This window comes from Rhea americana, unplaced genomic scaffold (genome assembly GCF_003343005.1).
Source record: "Rhea americana isolate MKP2758 unplaced genomic scaffold, rheAme1 scaffold_15, whole genome shotgun sequence".
Taxonomy (NCBI): Eukaryota; Metazoa; Chordata; class Aves; order Rheiformes; family Rheidae; genus Rhea; species Rhea americana.
The window spans coordinates 6889906-6905053 of record NW_028185594.1 but is presented as its reverse complement, the minus strand read 5'-3'; the positions used below and the strand labels follow the sequence as shown (position 1 = coordinate 6905053).

The window sequence follows — 15148 nt, the reverse complement described above, 5'->3', positions numbered from 1 at the left end:
CATTCAATTGTAGTAAATTTAAAGGTCATACTTATTTATTTTGAACAAAGACACGGTAATTAAAAACACTCTATTGAAATTAATGCTTCATTTATTCCTGTTTAAACAAATACAAGTCTGCTAGGCAAACCATTGTAGCCAAACACCACACATGTATTAACCATCAACAAATGTGCTAGTTACATCAGATACTACAGGTAAAAACTCTGATACTGAGGAAAATTTCAAGTTGTCAGATAACTTAAAAAGTCAAAGCAGTAATGTTTTCTATAAAGGTTACCACTTCACATGAAGTTCAAAAGTTAACACCTGAAAGAGGAAAAAACAACAAAAAAAAGATATTAGACAAATGTTTATATACACACCTGATGTATGACCCAAACTATGTTAACATCGACTGAAACACAATTGCCAGCAGCTGGCCCCTGTTTTCCAAGTTATTAACAATTTATTGGTAGAGACATTTTCTTCTCTGAGGCTAATTAGAGACTTTTAACCATTTCTGGGGCTCAGAATTTCAGTTAATATGAATCAGTGATTGGTAAGTCACAAATAAATAGCAACTTAACTAGCTTCCTCTCCTGCCCTTTGTTTTTGGCTGTACATCAGGCATCAAACTGTCCCGTGTGTTGAATGTGGCATAATACAAATGCTCAAGTTTAGCAATTTCACTGCTCTCATCAAACATGTAGATTCTAAGCAAACAGTCTTTGGAGATTTTAAAGAAAAACTAGTCTGAAAAATACAGAAAATATAACTTACACAGTATTTTTAGKTTTTTTTTTTTTACAAGAGCTCTAGAAAACTAGTAGAGCTAAATTTAAAATCTACAAATCTAGAAAACAGCTCTGAAGGCAGAAGAGATTACCACGATTATCCAGAATTACACAAGATAAATTTTTTCTACTAGTAATTTTTCCACCGCTGCTATGCCTTATGATTGAGCTACAGTATCCCTTTTAAAGACCGTTTCTAATTTGTCATGCACAATACTGATTGTTTGGTCCACTTTTTTTTTTTCCCCTGATACAAGAACACACCAAAAAAGAGAGTAAGTAATAAAATCTAAATCAGTCTTCATTATTATTCATGGTAAAAAGAAGAATACTGGACTTCTGTCTACTTTGTATAGAAGAATATTGTGCTATTGACTACAAAAGGAGATGTAGTTAAGCAAGCAGAGAACAGGACAGAGTTAAAAATCCCAAGCTGAATATTGATTACAAATTAATCTCTTTAAGATGTTGGACAAATSGCCTAACTGTTCATATTCCAGTCTTACTGAAATCTTCACGTATTTGTAAAATGAGAGAAAACAATTATTTACTTGTCTTAAAAATTAGCAGTATTCACTTACCCTCTGAMAGGGCTATGAAAGGATTTATTACAGAGTATGGTTATGCATAGATAAAATAACTGAAAAGAACCTCCTATAAATTCAGTCTGGATTTATGAATAATCCAGGCTTGATCCATCTGAATTTATTTCATATTTATGAAGAGATGTGAATCACTTTGAAATCATTTTATTCTATTTTAGTGGTAAGAATACAGAAAACAGCATGCATGTACAAAGATGTAAAAACTAAAGTATGCTTTGTTAGTGCAATATTTTAAGTTGAATTTAATTTTTTTTAATATCTGTGTATCATGAGAAACCAATAGTCTGAATTTGTAATTTTACTAATTACTTAAGTAAAATCTTCTACATTCTCTATTTTCTGTACATTTTCAGCATTCATCTCCAGGTGAAAAGCATAGTCTATATAGATCTGACTTCATATTTACTACTACTGTGAAATAACACACRGTGACTGTGCAGTATGTAGTAATTCCTCATAAATCCCTACTTCAATGGTATTAAAATAGTTTGAGGCAAGAGTTAAGGTGCACATTATTAATTTATTCTCAAGAAGAAGCTGCTTTTAATGTTTCATACAGAAAYGAGAATCACTTGAACCAAATCTTTCACTTGATTACATTACAGGAAAAGACACCCTCTTTTACCTTGGGCAGCGTTATCTCTCAGCCTTTGAAATAACTTGGAAAAGAATTTTTCCTTTCTTCATAATCTGCAAATGCAGAAGCRATAGGATCTGAGTAGAACATGACAGGCCTTGGTCCTTCATTGTTCAGAGTGAAAGTAGCTGGGAATTTTCTGAGATCAAGACCTCTGCCTGAAAAATAAGCCTGGAGCGTTCTGAAAAACTGAAAATATTTCACATTTGAAAATACAGCATGCGTACCTCAGATGAACTATTTCTACTGAAACAAAGTAAATGTAATGGTTGCTTCTATATGGGGTGAAATCCTCTATTTTCATATCATAAACATTTTTCTCTATCATAAAACTGGTACAAAATAGGTAATATAAGTCAGACTTCACTCTGTCCATGGCTTGCACCTCCCGCAAAGTGTGCAAAGGCTACCAATCACCTACTGATAATTTATACTCCCCTCTGAACCAGAGGATTCAAGCAGCATTCAAAATGTATCCCTTATAAAAAGGGCACAGCAAAACCCTTCCCAAGGGCAAACAGTACAGTTCTGGTCAACATTTCTTTAAGAGAYAGCAACAATGGGAAATTGATTCAAATTAAATTGCTTAAAGTAGAACATTTTAATTAATGTTTCCTAAAACAATCTTTCTTTATAACAAACATAAAAAATGTAGGAAACTGATTTTTTCCTTTACAAATTCCTCATAAGATCTTACAAAATTTCCATTATGTTACTTTCTTAGCTGTAACTATCTTTTCAGATCTTCAGACACTGCAAACTATTTCTAGAAGATTAAACATAAATAAATAAACTAATAAATGATACACATTTGAGAGASACATTATTTCTCTTTTGTTTCAAAAAATGAGCTGTTTTATAGATCAAAATACATTTTTTAAAACTAAAATTGCTGCATGGAGATGTAAGGAAGTTATGTGTACACTGACACTGTCTGTTCAGTTAAAAGGTACATACAGACTGACGAATGCTCACCCCATTGCTATTATTGGCTATACAAAGTACATAGTTTCTAGTTTTATGTTCAATGGGCCCCACTTATATTTAACTTTAGCAGATAAAAATTCTTATGAAGGAAAACAAACTACGTAAAGATTAAGTTATCCTTCTTGCAGCATTTCCTTACCAGGTCTCGGTTTCTAGGATTATCTAAAGGTTTCCATTTTTCTTCTGGTTGGAAAGGAGCACCTTTCACCAGTCCTCTTACAGCCAATACTGTGTATAAAACCAGGAGCACCACCTTCCACATATTGAAGAGATGAATAGAGTATCTGTAAGAAGGACAAAGAACCAAACCTTTAAAGTCCTACAGAACTGTCACTATTACCAAATGAAGCAAGCCTGCCAATCCAGTGGAGTGCTGAAAATAATTTCTGAGTGGCAAGGAGAATCTGCCTACTAAAGACTACATTCAAGTGTGTGTTAACAACTTTCTTTTTTCCCTTAGTTTTATCCTAATGTACTTGGAAAAACAAATTATTTTTTAAAAGGGTTTCCCATACTAAAGCTATTTCTAGACACTGGATTTGCTTTCTAAAAGGGATTAGTTTGAGATTTGACATATAAAACATTTACATTTGTAAATTTACATTTATAATGACAGTACAGGCCTTTATATCAGCTGATCGCACAGCTTTGTGTGCTCCAAAGAAAATGCAAAAATACGGCTTAAGACCTAGATAGCTCAATTTTAAAAAAATACTTTAAAATAAAATGTACCTCACATATTAGTAACTACAATAGCAACACAGTCTGGTAAATGCACTGAAGATGCATTTCACAACTTGATTAAAAAAAAAAGTATCAGATTCTCCTTTTCACTCTCTTTAAAATAAAGCTTACCAGTGAATTAGCTCTGGCTTGTCCCTTCTTGGTTAGTCTGCTTGTAATCTGCGAGCAAACTGATCTTTCCACTTATATTTCTAGTGGACTGTAGGTGGGTGTCAATGACGTTAGCAGGAGTTCAAAAATACAGTAATGATTCCATTTCCATCCATGACATAAAGACCCTTGAGAATTTCATCCTTAATACTCTTCAGACCTGTTGCTATTGAACAGTGCATTGCAAATTCCTCCTCCCTGAGCCATATTGCAGAAAATTGGTGGTTGGTATAGAAGTTTGAAACAATTCCCAACAGAAGTAAGAGAGCTGTATCGAAGTATTATTTTTAATTAAAAAATTTGTAYGTGATATCTCCAGAATGGTGACTAACAGATAATTACAGCTCATTGAATGGTTTTCAAGCAAGATCAGATATGGATCRTTTTCTTGACGCTGGAGGGAGAGAATTGTAAGGTCTGTTTCAAGATCCCGAATCATAACATTTTAATGAAAGCGTTGTTCTTTTTTCCTGATTTTATCGGCAGTCAATATCCTTCTGTCACACTAAAAACTAAGACAAAGACTGCAAGGAAACTAACACTAATTTACCTGAGCCTTATTTCATAACATTCTTCGTCTCAAAGCTGCTCTAWCTGTTTGCCTGTAATTTCGTTATACCCATCACTCAACTATTTAGATGGTATTTTAGTTAGTATCACTTAAAATATACATCTCTAAATAGACACTTTAAAAACTGCAGACTTTCGGCTATTATCATACTCTTGATTATATTTATTACTAACACAAAGCTATACAGCTTTCTTTGGTTTAAATTTTGCAAAAAAAAAAACTCAGCAAAGACTCATCAAGTACCAGAAACTGCAGTAACAAAAAACAAAAACAAACAAAAAAAAACTTATAAAAAGGCAGACACAATCTAAAGCAACCAGGTTATTTTCCCCTTTTTCTTTTTTTAAGGTACTGTTATTTGTTTTTTGTTTAATTTTGTRTTTGACAAAGCATTTGTTTTCATCTTTTTGGTAACAATATAGGACATATGTAGTTTTTCTATCTGACTTTCAAAAATGCAAGAGTAATAACTGAAAGCAATTCCACCTTCCTGATTCCCTCTGTCACACACACACACACTTTGACTTCTATTGTTTGTTGAAAAAGCATCAGTCTCCATCATGTTAAACTATACAAGATATCTTTATATTTACATAGATCTAAAAAGTTTCAAAATTTCAAGCTGAGGATGAACAATGGCATTAGAACAGTAAGATTAGCAGATTACCTAATTTTCAAATATCAAAACAACCTTAATTTTAATGTTTCTGGGGGAAAATTGGAGTAAAGATGCATAATATACCCATTTGCTTAAAAAAAAACCATAAACTTTGCTTGTTATACCTGTTCTTGGGTAATTTCTGGCTTATTAGAGCTTACATATGTGACCATGGACATATCAGGAATCTCTGCATCTCTACTCCCAGTCCATAAAACAGAGATTTCCCTGCTTCCAAAGACAAGGCCTCTAGGTAGGTTTCTTCATTCTCATTAGATAACCAGATTGTGTGCAGCTGAAAATTTGAATTTGTGCCCCACAGCAGTTGTTTGATAATTTCCTCTTAGCTTCACCTAAAAGACCAAATAAGCTGTTGCTACGGCTATTTAAACCTAGCTCATTTCTTTTGGATAATGCAATATTTTACTCATCTCCTACTTGGGGTTTCCAGATTAAATATCCTTAAGTCTTTCTTCTGCAGACCCAATGCAAAATACCTAGTAGAAATTACAGGTTTGAAAAACAAAACAGTACCTTCATTTCCCAATCCAGAATCAATACTAAGCAACCTTCCAAACAAGCTACCTCTCCAATTCTAAATTAAGGAGCTATATTTACAATATTAAAACTCAGAGCAAAATTCTATCTTCAGACCCAAGAGCAGAATTAGTCCCTTGTTATTAGCTGTTGTTAGTGGTAGAGGAGCAAAAGTAAAATTTAATTATGAAGGGAAACTGGAGTGCTCTATTTAATTAGAGTGATAAATATAGGTAATTTCAGATGTCTTAATAAGCTGTTTAAAACATGCATGGAAATTTCTTAATTTCTTTCCAACACATCATTCAATTATTCAGAAGCCAGTTTAGAGCCACTCACCAGATAGCAGGAGTATCTGTAGAATACCTCAAACTGCTTGTAGTCAACAGAGATTAAAACAGCTGCTTTGGTTTTCTTCCATGCTTCCCCACCCCACCCCCAAAATAGGAATAATTTTCTGTCCATACAACTTGGACAAAAAACTTGCTTTTATTGAGGAAGTTGTTTTTTGGTTTTTGTTTTTTTTTAATATACATGCCTTCTGATTAATTTATTTCAGTCTTTTCTTTCCCAGGCCAGAAACTCCGATCTTTGTAGTCAGAAACTCCATTCAGAATTTTGTTTCTGATACAAGAAAGATCTGAGGTATATTGACTTATCAGCTGATAACACAGTTCACTATAGTTGTCTGTCAACTTACATCAGAGAATTTTTAGTCCAAATTCCTCTCTCAGTCTACATATAACCATTTAACTAATACATTCTCATGCCTACGTGCACATACAAGCAATATCCTTAATCTTTTGATATGCACATCCCTTTCTATGTCTGGGGCTGTTCTAGCTTTTTTGTCTGCTTTTTTTTTTTTAACAAGTAGCATATAGGTAATTGAAAAATCAGCTAAATTTATTTAAAGCTAAAGGCRAGACTTTTTTGCTTGAAATCTTTGCTATTTCTCTCTGTTAATGCCAACAGGTCTCTGATCAGCTCAATTTTCATTTGCTTATCATGAAGTGAGCTCAAGTCTACACACACAGAGCTTCTGCTTTCCTCCTCTCCCCTTGGTGAACACATGTTCAAACCCACCTCTTCCTTAGTCAAAGCATACGAGCATGGTGGCAGCATGTTAGCACACGTGTGTGTGTGTGTGTGTGTGTGTGTGTGTGTGTGTGTGTCTGTCTTCTTTTAAATAAAGGATGGTTTCAATTCTGTTCCCTAAACAACAAACCTTCTAATCTGAACCCTCCCCCCAGAAGTGCTTGCTCTATTATTCACCTTACACCTCTTACTTCTCTACAGTTCATACAGCTCCAGCTAGATAGTTTATTTTTCTTCATTAGTCATTTATGTAGTCTGAGCATTTGACATAACTACTTTATCGGTTTAGTAATATATTGTTTTGATCCATGTTTTTTTCATAAGGATGAAAAAAACCACTGCTTCCATTAAAAATAATAATTTCCTGCCGCTGGGATTTCCTATCCTGGTTGTCTAGTACCTTTACYTTTTACATGATCATTGCAATAGCAGATGTTCTTCACACTGCTGGAATGAAAGTTTGAGCAGGCTCCCACCATTTGGTGTCTCAATGCCCAAATCAGAAGAGATGTAAAACAGATTAAAGACTTTTTTTGCTCAAACTTGTCCTACCTCAATGAAGGCAGGATGACAACCTTTCCTTTAAGTCCTCCTCTTCCTCTTCAGAGGTGTCCACAAAGGCTCATTTTAACATTTACGTAATTTATTCTCTAAAGCAATCGAGTAGGAATACTTTCCTCTAGAAAAAATAAGGAAAAAGCAGGAGTTCATGTATCATAAGCACATAAATTTTAGTTCCCTACTTAATTTTAAAAATAAAAAARTTTTCTTCCATCCATTCCTTTATTTTCTCCTCAGTTCTTTTATTAATTTATTTTTCATAAACAAAACCTTTGCAGTATATTGCAGTATATTCAGCTAGTAAAACACACTCAAGTTATCTGTAAATTTGAAACATGCATTATTGCTGTAGGACCTCTGTGAATCCCCTAACAGAATCTAGGCAGTTTGGATAACTGATGAAGTATGCGGATATGCAAGAAGTTCAATTAGCATATTATTTTCTGTATGTTTTCTTAAAAAATAAAATTTTACTGTTATTTTCTAAGCTAAAAGTGTACACAGTGYATTAATGTGCTTTAATACTGATTTTAATGGTTTTTTTGCCAAATAGTTTTTTAAAAGATAATTGCATTATAGTTCTTGCAGTGAAAGCCAAATATAAATGGTACATGTTCATATTAAAATACTATTAGTGCAGTTACACACATTAGGCAAAATTACTTCTTCCTCTCAGGAGAGCAGCTAGTTTAACAAAAGCTTTCCAAGCCAGAAGTCAGTGTGCCACATTTTGAATGTGCTTAAATTTAAGCTTAGGTTTTTCTCAAACTACTCGTACAGAAAAACATCCTTACCAGATCAAATCTTTTGAAAGTGAATATACTAATTATATAGTCAATATGCCACAATAAGTAATATTCATGTATATCTGAATTAAATTCCACTGAAGCTGAAAACAGTCATAATTTACATGTTTCATTACGTGCCAGTTAATTTGACAGAGTAAAAAACTTGTTCTAGAAYAAGAGGCATGTTTATAACTAATTATTTAGCTTAGATACAGACAAGTTTTATGCCCATGCTGCTGCATATATATAAACTAGGTTATTCAGCAAACATTTTTCATTTTAGTGCACATTTAATTATGATCAAAAGGCAAGTGTAAAAGCCTAGGGTGAATGGATTAAGATTTTGAAATACGCAGGCTCCATCAGATATAACCTTTACTGTATTCTATTCAAGATGATGGGGGAGAGGGGGATAGTGTTCAATATGTAAATTAAAGCTCTAACCACAATGCTTTTGTTCACTGTGTTTATTTTCTACAAGTTAGAAGGAAAAGCACCAAACTGCTCCACATAAGTACCTGAGCAAAGACTAAAGGCAAATATTCACCACTACAGACATCAGCATATTTGTACAACAGAAGCACCAATGATGTTCACAACACTCTACAGAGTACGATTGCTGAGTGGCACTTTTTTTGAATTACTATTTATACTAATGCAACCATGTTACGACAATACACAGAAATATACACAACTGTTTATTTAGCACAACATATGCTATACAGCGTACTCATAAGTCATGCACATTTATATAAAAAAAACGTGAAGTATACACTGCAGACAGGGAAACCATCAAACAAAACACGAAAGTCACAATCTGGCTCCCAATTAAGTTGCCCTCATCTTCAACAAAAAAAAAGACCAATACTTAAGAGCACAGTTATGAAAGATTCTGTAAATTCAGCTTTCAGTAATTCGAACTGTAGATGGAAATAACTGTTCTCCAGGTTTTCTCACCATCTGACAAAACCAGGACTTTGCTGAAGCTTATCACACATTGCATGAACTGATTCTGAGAATTCAATTATAGAAGTTTTAATAAGCATGCTAATTTATTACAGTATTATTCAAACATTAACAGATAAGATCCTGTCAACATCTCTATAGACCTGTAACTGTTAGTTAGCTCCCCTTAAAACACCAGATTTACACTAGCTATAAAAAACCTCAAGACAGGAAGAGTTAAAAAGCCAGACGTGCTGCTTGTTAGCGATAGATTTTTTCCAAAGGTTACATATGTCTTCTTCAAAGTTTTAAGCCGTCTTTATACAATAAGAGCAAAAAACCAAAAAACCTTCCCCACCCCATTCCCCACCAATTCTCCCTATCCCCTGTAAAAAAGCACACACCACCCACTATCATACATTTTTATTAGGAATTTTGCCCAACATTATTCTGTTTTGATGCTGGGAAAAACAATTAAAAAGTAACTAAGGAATAAAATTACTAGGCCTAAACATTTTTTCTAGCTTCATCATGATATCTAAAGGCAGTTCTGCCCTCTCGCTGATTTTAGTACTAGCATTGTCTATCCAGGAAGTCAATAACTAGGATGTCCGAAATATCATCATCAGAAAACCAAGAAGAGTAAAAGTTAGGTATCCAAGAGTTTTAAAGTCCTAAATTAATAATAATAAAAAAAGGAAGTAACAGGGAAGACCTAAACAAGTTGCATGTTATCTGTGCCACAGCATCAGCAGCATTGTGCCAGTCAGATTCAACTTTGTTCTCGATAAACTAAGATTAACTTTGATTTGCATTGCTTCAAATAACTACTGTTGACATGCAGCCATTTTATGTACATGTCTAAACATCCAGAGTCCAATGATAAGCTTTGAGACATGACATCATTATTCAAGATCCAATGTTACTACTTATACTGAAAAAATAAAGTCAGATTTTTGGGGGTTTTGTTCAAGACATAAAAAGAATCTTATAGAGAACCATCAGGTAAGACAGAGGTGGCTTTCTCTAAGCTCTTCATATTCAAAATTATACATATGGGAATCAAAATCAAAATATGATTTCAAAATCTTCAATATTTCTGTTTTTCTGGGAACTGGGAAGAAAAGAGTGGATAAACCTATTTTTTCAAACTTTTCATTTTTTTATAAAAATATTTTTTTCTAAAAAGTGAAATTCAGTGTTCAAAACTTCTGGAGCTTAAAACCCTTCCTCCCCACTCCCCAACCTAAACCAAAACCAAACAACTGCCTCGCCAGCTTTTATTTCTCTCACTAAAGCCTCAATATTGATGATGCCCAAAAATATTTAACTTGAGCTATAATCAGAGTATTTTTTTAATTTTGAAGAAATAGAAGAACAAAATAAATGAGATTTTGACAGATGTAAAAATTGACATATCTGAGACTTTTTTTTTTTTTTGCCACAATAGAAAGATAGAAAGACTTGACAAATTAGAGTCAACTAAAGCTTTCTGGTTGGGACTTTGGTGGATGTGATTCCAACCTGTAAATGTATTGTACTTCTCGGAGACCTTCATTCTGTAAATGCTTAATTTCTGTATATATACTGTTGGTAGAGTCTTTTTTTTCCTTTTTTCTTTCTTTTCTTTTTCTTTTTTTTTTAATATTTTCCCCAAATCAAGTTTCAGTACGATCCACACAAATGTTTTTGGTCACTTTCAAATGGAATTCCAAAGTGAAATATAAGGCCATAGAAGTCCATAGGCTACCATTACAATGTATTCCTTTACTGGTGTAAGGCACATTGTGCTTTTTTTGTTTTGTTTTGTTCTGTTTTGTTTCTCCAGAAAACTACAAGTTTAAAATAACAATGAGAAAATAGTATCACATTTCAATTTTGGTCTGTAAAAAAAWTTTCACTTGTCATGTACTGAAATCTCAAACATTTTTTTCACCCCTAAGTGACATAAACAGACAATATTACAGCTCTAATTAATCCCAAAATAATCGATTTAACATTTGAAAAAACTAAACACCAAGACACTTCCAGTTTCAGCTTGATGCTTAATAAAGATCTACTTAAAAATTACTTACGAAGATGGAGGAAAAAAGTCTTTGCTAGTGTTTCAAAGATGCAAAACTTCAATAGAACAACAGTCTACAGGACAGAGGCAGTGCCTCTTCACTGCATCAGTCACAGCACTTATTACTGTAAGCATTGCATTTGTATTACAGGGGAAGGGCACCACATACCAAGGGTAACTTTGTAGGCAGGGAGGAGTTGGAATGATGTACCAGAAGGCTACTATTACGAAAAACAATTCACAGAATAACTGGGTTTTGTGTGCCATCAGCTTTTATGGACACATAGTTAGTCCTGATATCATACACTTCTACAATCTAGACCACAGTCAGTCAGTAACTGCAGAGAAGCCATGCTTACAAGACCTGTTTGTGATAGGACTGCAAGACCGCAAGACCTGCAGGCATTTCAGATTGCAGAAYGAAACCTGAAATCTTAAAGTCCAAATATAACACCTCTGATCCAGGCTTCCATGTTACAAGGCAGTAAGCACATACTTGAGGTAACTATGTACTTAGATACCTGAAGACTTGAAGACCTGGACAGATTTCCTTAAATAAAAGCTATAGAATTTTCTCCCCTAGCACTTTAAATTTATTAAACAAAAGCATCAATGTCTTATAACAAGATAAATTCTATACATTTAATTTAAGCTTTAAGATAAATAAGCTGATTAAAAGCTTTGATTACATTCTTCCATAAACAAAAATGTGTCAAAAATGTTACATTTGTAAAAAATTTTCAAACAAACTTTTAGAGGCTTTAAATATTTTATTACAAATACTAGCTTAAAGTTCTAACTCTAAAAAAGTAGAAAAACTATTTAACATAAAAATGAATCTTTTCATTAATTGTCATTCATTGGCACACATATCCAGAGATATAGAAGGGTAGCATATAGCTTTGGTGACAGAAACATATCTCGCTCTAATGCAACCGTGATTAAAGTTTTAAAACCATTTATAGTACAGTGCTGTTTATAAAAAGCTACTCAATTATTTTCCACAAGGTAAAGAGTCAAACATGAAAAATAAATGCCCAACATTCACTATGAAATGTAAAAAAAAAAAAAAACTTTAAGAATTTACACTGTTTCATACCTAACAATTTTCTAGTAGCTTAGTGACTTAAAACAGCAGCACAATTATCATACAGACACTAATCTTCTCCCCACAAAATATTTTCAGTAAATCAAAGTACTGAAGGTCTATAAAACGGATGCTCTTTTTTCATTATAAATAATACAAAAATCTATATCAACTCTCTCATCATTGTACTGAACTAAAACTGATCAAACTCTTCTGAAATGTTTACATTTGTTCACAAGCACATAATTAACTTTATTCTTTCCTGTCAGAACTCAGGTGTATCAGATTTCAGAAAAAGGCCAAGTGACAAGTTTATAAACTTGTTACTGGAAAACTAAGTATCAACTTAAACAAAAATACTTTTCTTTTTTTTCAAAAAAAAAAGCATGAATACACTTTTTTTCTAAACATTGATTTTAAAGATAACCAAATTGGTTTATAGATGAGAACTTCACTTAAAATTTGTTTGTTTCAGACACATACAGAAAGTCTCCATTTCTTCTGCTATGTACTGCAATTACTCTTTTCAGTTTTCTTTTGTTTTCTTTTGTTTTAACTTTCAAATGAGTATTTCAGAATGAATTGCTACATGTACCAGTTCACTCAAAAATCAGAGCAGAACTCTAAATACTAAAAATAACAGTAACTGAAAATTCTGTTACTGCATTTTTGGGGGAGGGGAAAAAAATCCCCTTTTAAGATGATGCTGACACATGACATACTGAAATCCACTTTTAAATCAGAACTGAAAATACCCCATTGGACAATATTCATTTAGTTTCAAGGTACATTTGGTACATTCAACTAAGAGGAAATACTTTTTTCTTTATCAAACATAGCTACATGTATAATTATTGGTTCATAATGAGTCTACTATTATTGCAGAGTGATAAAACCATAGGGAAAAACTTGCATGGTTAATCACATCAACTGGAAAAAAATTACAGACATCAAGAGCAATTCGAACTATAGAGACCTCTCAGTAAATACCACTAAAACAATATTGATGTTGCTGTACATATATGTTGTACTTAAAATCAATAATATTTGGTACTCTATGTTCTTATCCTGCTTTYTATTCTCTTTCTGAAAGCTTATAAAACAGTAGAAAAGAGCCGTACAAATGATTCTTATATTGAATGTATTCACAAGTACAAGCCAAAAAACATTCATTTTCACAGCATAATCTTCATCTAAACGTGGTGAACATCCACATAGATGAAGAGCAGCAGTTTTGCAAAACTAATACCTCAACTTTTGAAAAAGGAGAGAACACTGGAACTGGGGAATGCATGTTAAGAGTAATCTTCCTTTACAGAGCAGAGTTCCTCTAATCCATCACAAGTTAATTTGCATCTTGCTCCTCTTCTCCCAGATAATTCAGATAGCCTATATTAGAAGAGTAAACTAGGAATTGAATTTAAAGGTATTAAGAGACATTTCAATTGCCAAAAATGTTTTATAAATGTACTCTACTCATAATAAAGGGTATCTGATTAATGTTTAAACTTCATCGCATAGTCAATTTAAAGCTCTTCTAGAGGATTAACCTACATTTCTGCTGAGATTTTAATAGAGAACAGTGGCAGAACTAGAAATTTGCAGAACAGGAACTCCTTCTCCAGAAAGAAGAAAAATAAACAATCATTGTATTTACCTGAAAAAACAATTTTAGACATTTATAAATCCCTGTCTTTTTCAGAATGGTAAGTAGTATCATTCATCCTCTCTTAGGATGGGATAAATTGTTCTCTGGATTTGCACTCTTCCCTTCCTCCCCCTCCTGCAATGATTATACAGGGGTCTAATTGGGAGTAGATGCCTAGCTCTCAAGCAGCTGAAGTTAGACAGTCCACAATCACTGTCTGCAAAATCCAGATGTACATCTCCAAAAACAAGGTTTTCATCCAGCAAACAACACAGAAAGCACRCAAAATTGAAACTAGTAATAAGACTTCCCCCCAGTGAAGGTAAATAACCTCTGGAAGAAAGGAGCATCAAGGGAGATGTGATAAAGTCTGGCATTTGGGATTTTGGACTCAGGATTGTATCTTTCTGAAAATGTCTGTTCTATTCCTATCTCAGATTTGAAAGTCACACAGTAATTGCTACACAAAATTCTGTAACCTATGTATCAAAGAAGAATGCTAACAAGTATCAACACAATTCCTAGCTTTAGAAAAATACTGATAGATGAAAAATTTGATGTTCTTCTATGCTGTTACAGTTTAGTATATTTTACACTGGGGAAAATTTTGGAAGTCTTTATCAAAGCTATCAGAGTTACTATACGCTGGGACTGCTAACTCTTCTTATTCTATTACTTTATTCTGTCTGTAGCTCCAATAAAATCACTAAGACAAACAGGCTTGTGCATAGAATGAAGAGCTAATTAAGATGGGAAACCAAAAGTAGAAGAAAAATATAGTAGCAAGCAAAAAGGACCCATAAAGACCAAGGAAATGACTTTCTACAGAAACCAGATCCTGCATATTTCACAGAAGGCCTTTTGCCATGGCTGCAGTGCAGTTTTGCCATGATCCTTCATCAACAGCCATTTCATAGTAGAAAATCTACTCTATTCTTCCACAGTTGAATAGTAATCTTCAGGTTGAATGGACTGCTTGATTCTAGCTACAAATATATACACACATATATGTTATCCCATACACACACATTGTAGCATACATTTAGTTAGAAAGAAGGTATCAGCATACAATCTATTCAGACAGCTTTTCTGATTACAAACACGATGCACAATCTAGTCTTTTGTATAAAATTTTAAGACTAGAAGACCAGCACACAGATTACTAGTAACAATGACACTGGTTTAAGTAACAATCTTACTGAATTAGAGCAGTTTTAATGACTTACTGATAACTTGAACTGTTGGGTTGCTTTGAGGTGATGAAACAAGTGCTTACTTCAACATTTGTGCT

The 15148-nt window shown here is 33.3% G+C and overlaps 1 protein-coding gene across 1 annotated transcript; it reads right to left on the bottom strand.

The window, feature by feature from the left end:
- Positions 1–73: 73 nt before the first annotated feature.
- Positions 74–15147, bottom strand: CUNH2orf66 (chromosome unknown C2orf66 homolog). The gene is made up of 5 exons (XM_085299486.1): positions 15084–15147; positions 7316–7442; positions 3145–3289; positions 2007–2207; positions 74–309 (listed from the first exon to the last, which is right to left on the bottom strand). The coding sequence occupies exons 3-4, from the start codon at positions 3265–3267 to the stop codon at positions 2025–2027; spliced, it is 306 nt and encodes a 101-aa protein (XP_085155612.1). The 5' UTR covers positions 3268–3289; positions 7316–7442; positions 15084–15147; the 3' UTR covers positions 74–309; positions 2007–2024.
- Position 15148: the final 1 nt, after the last annotated feature.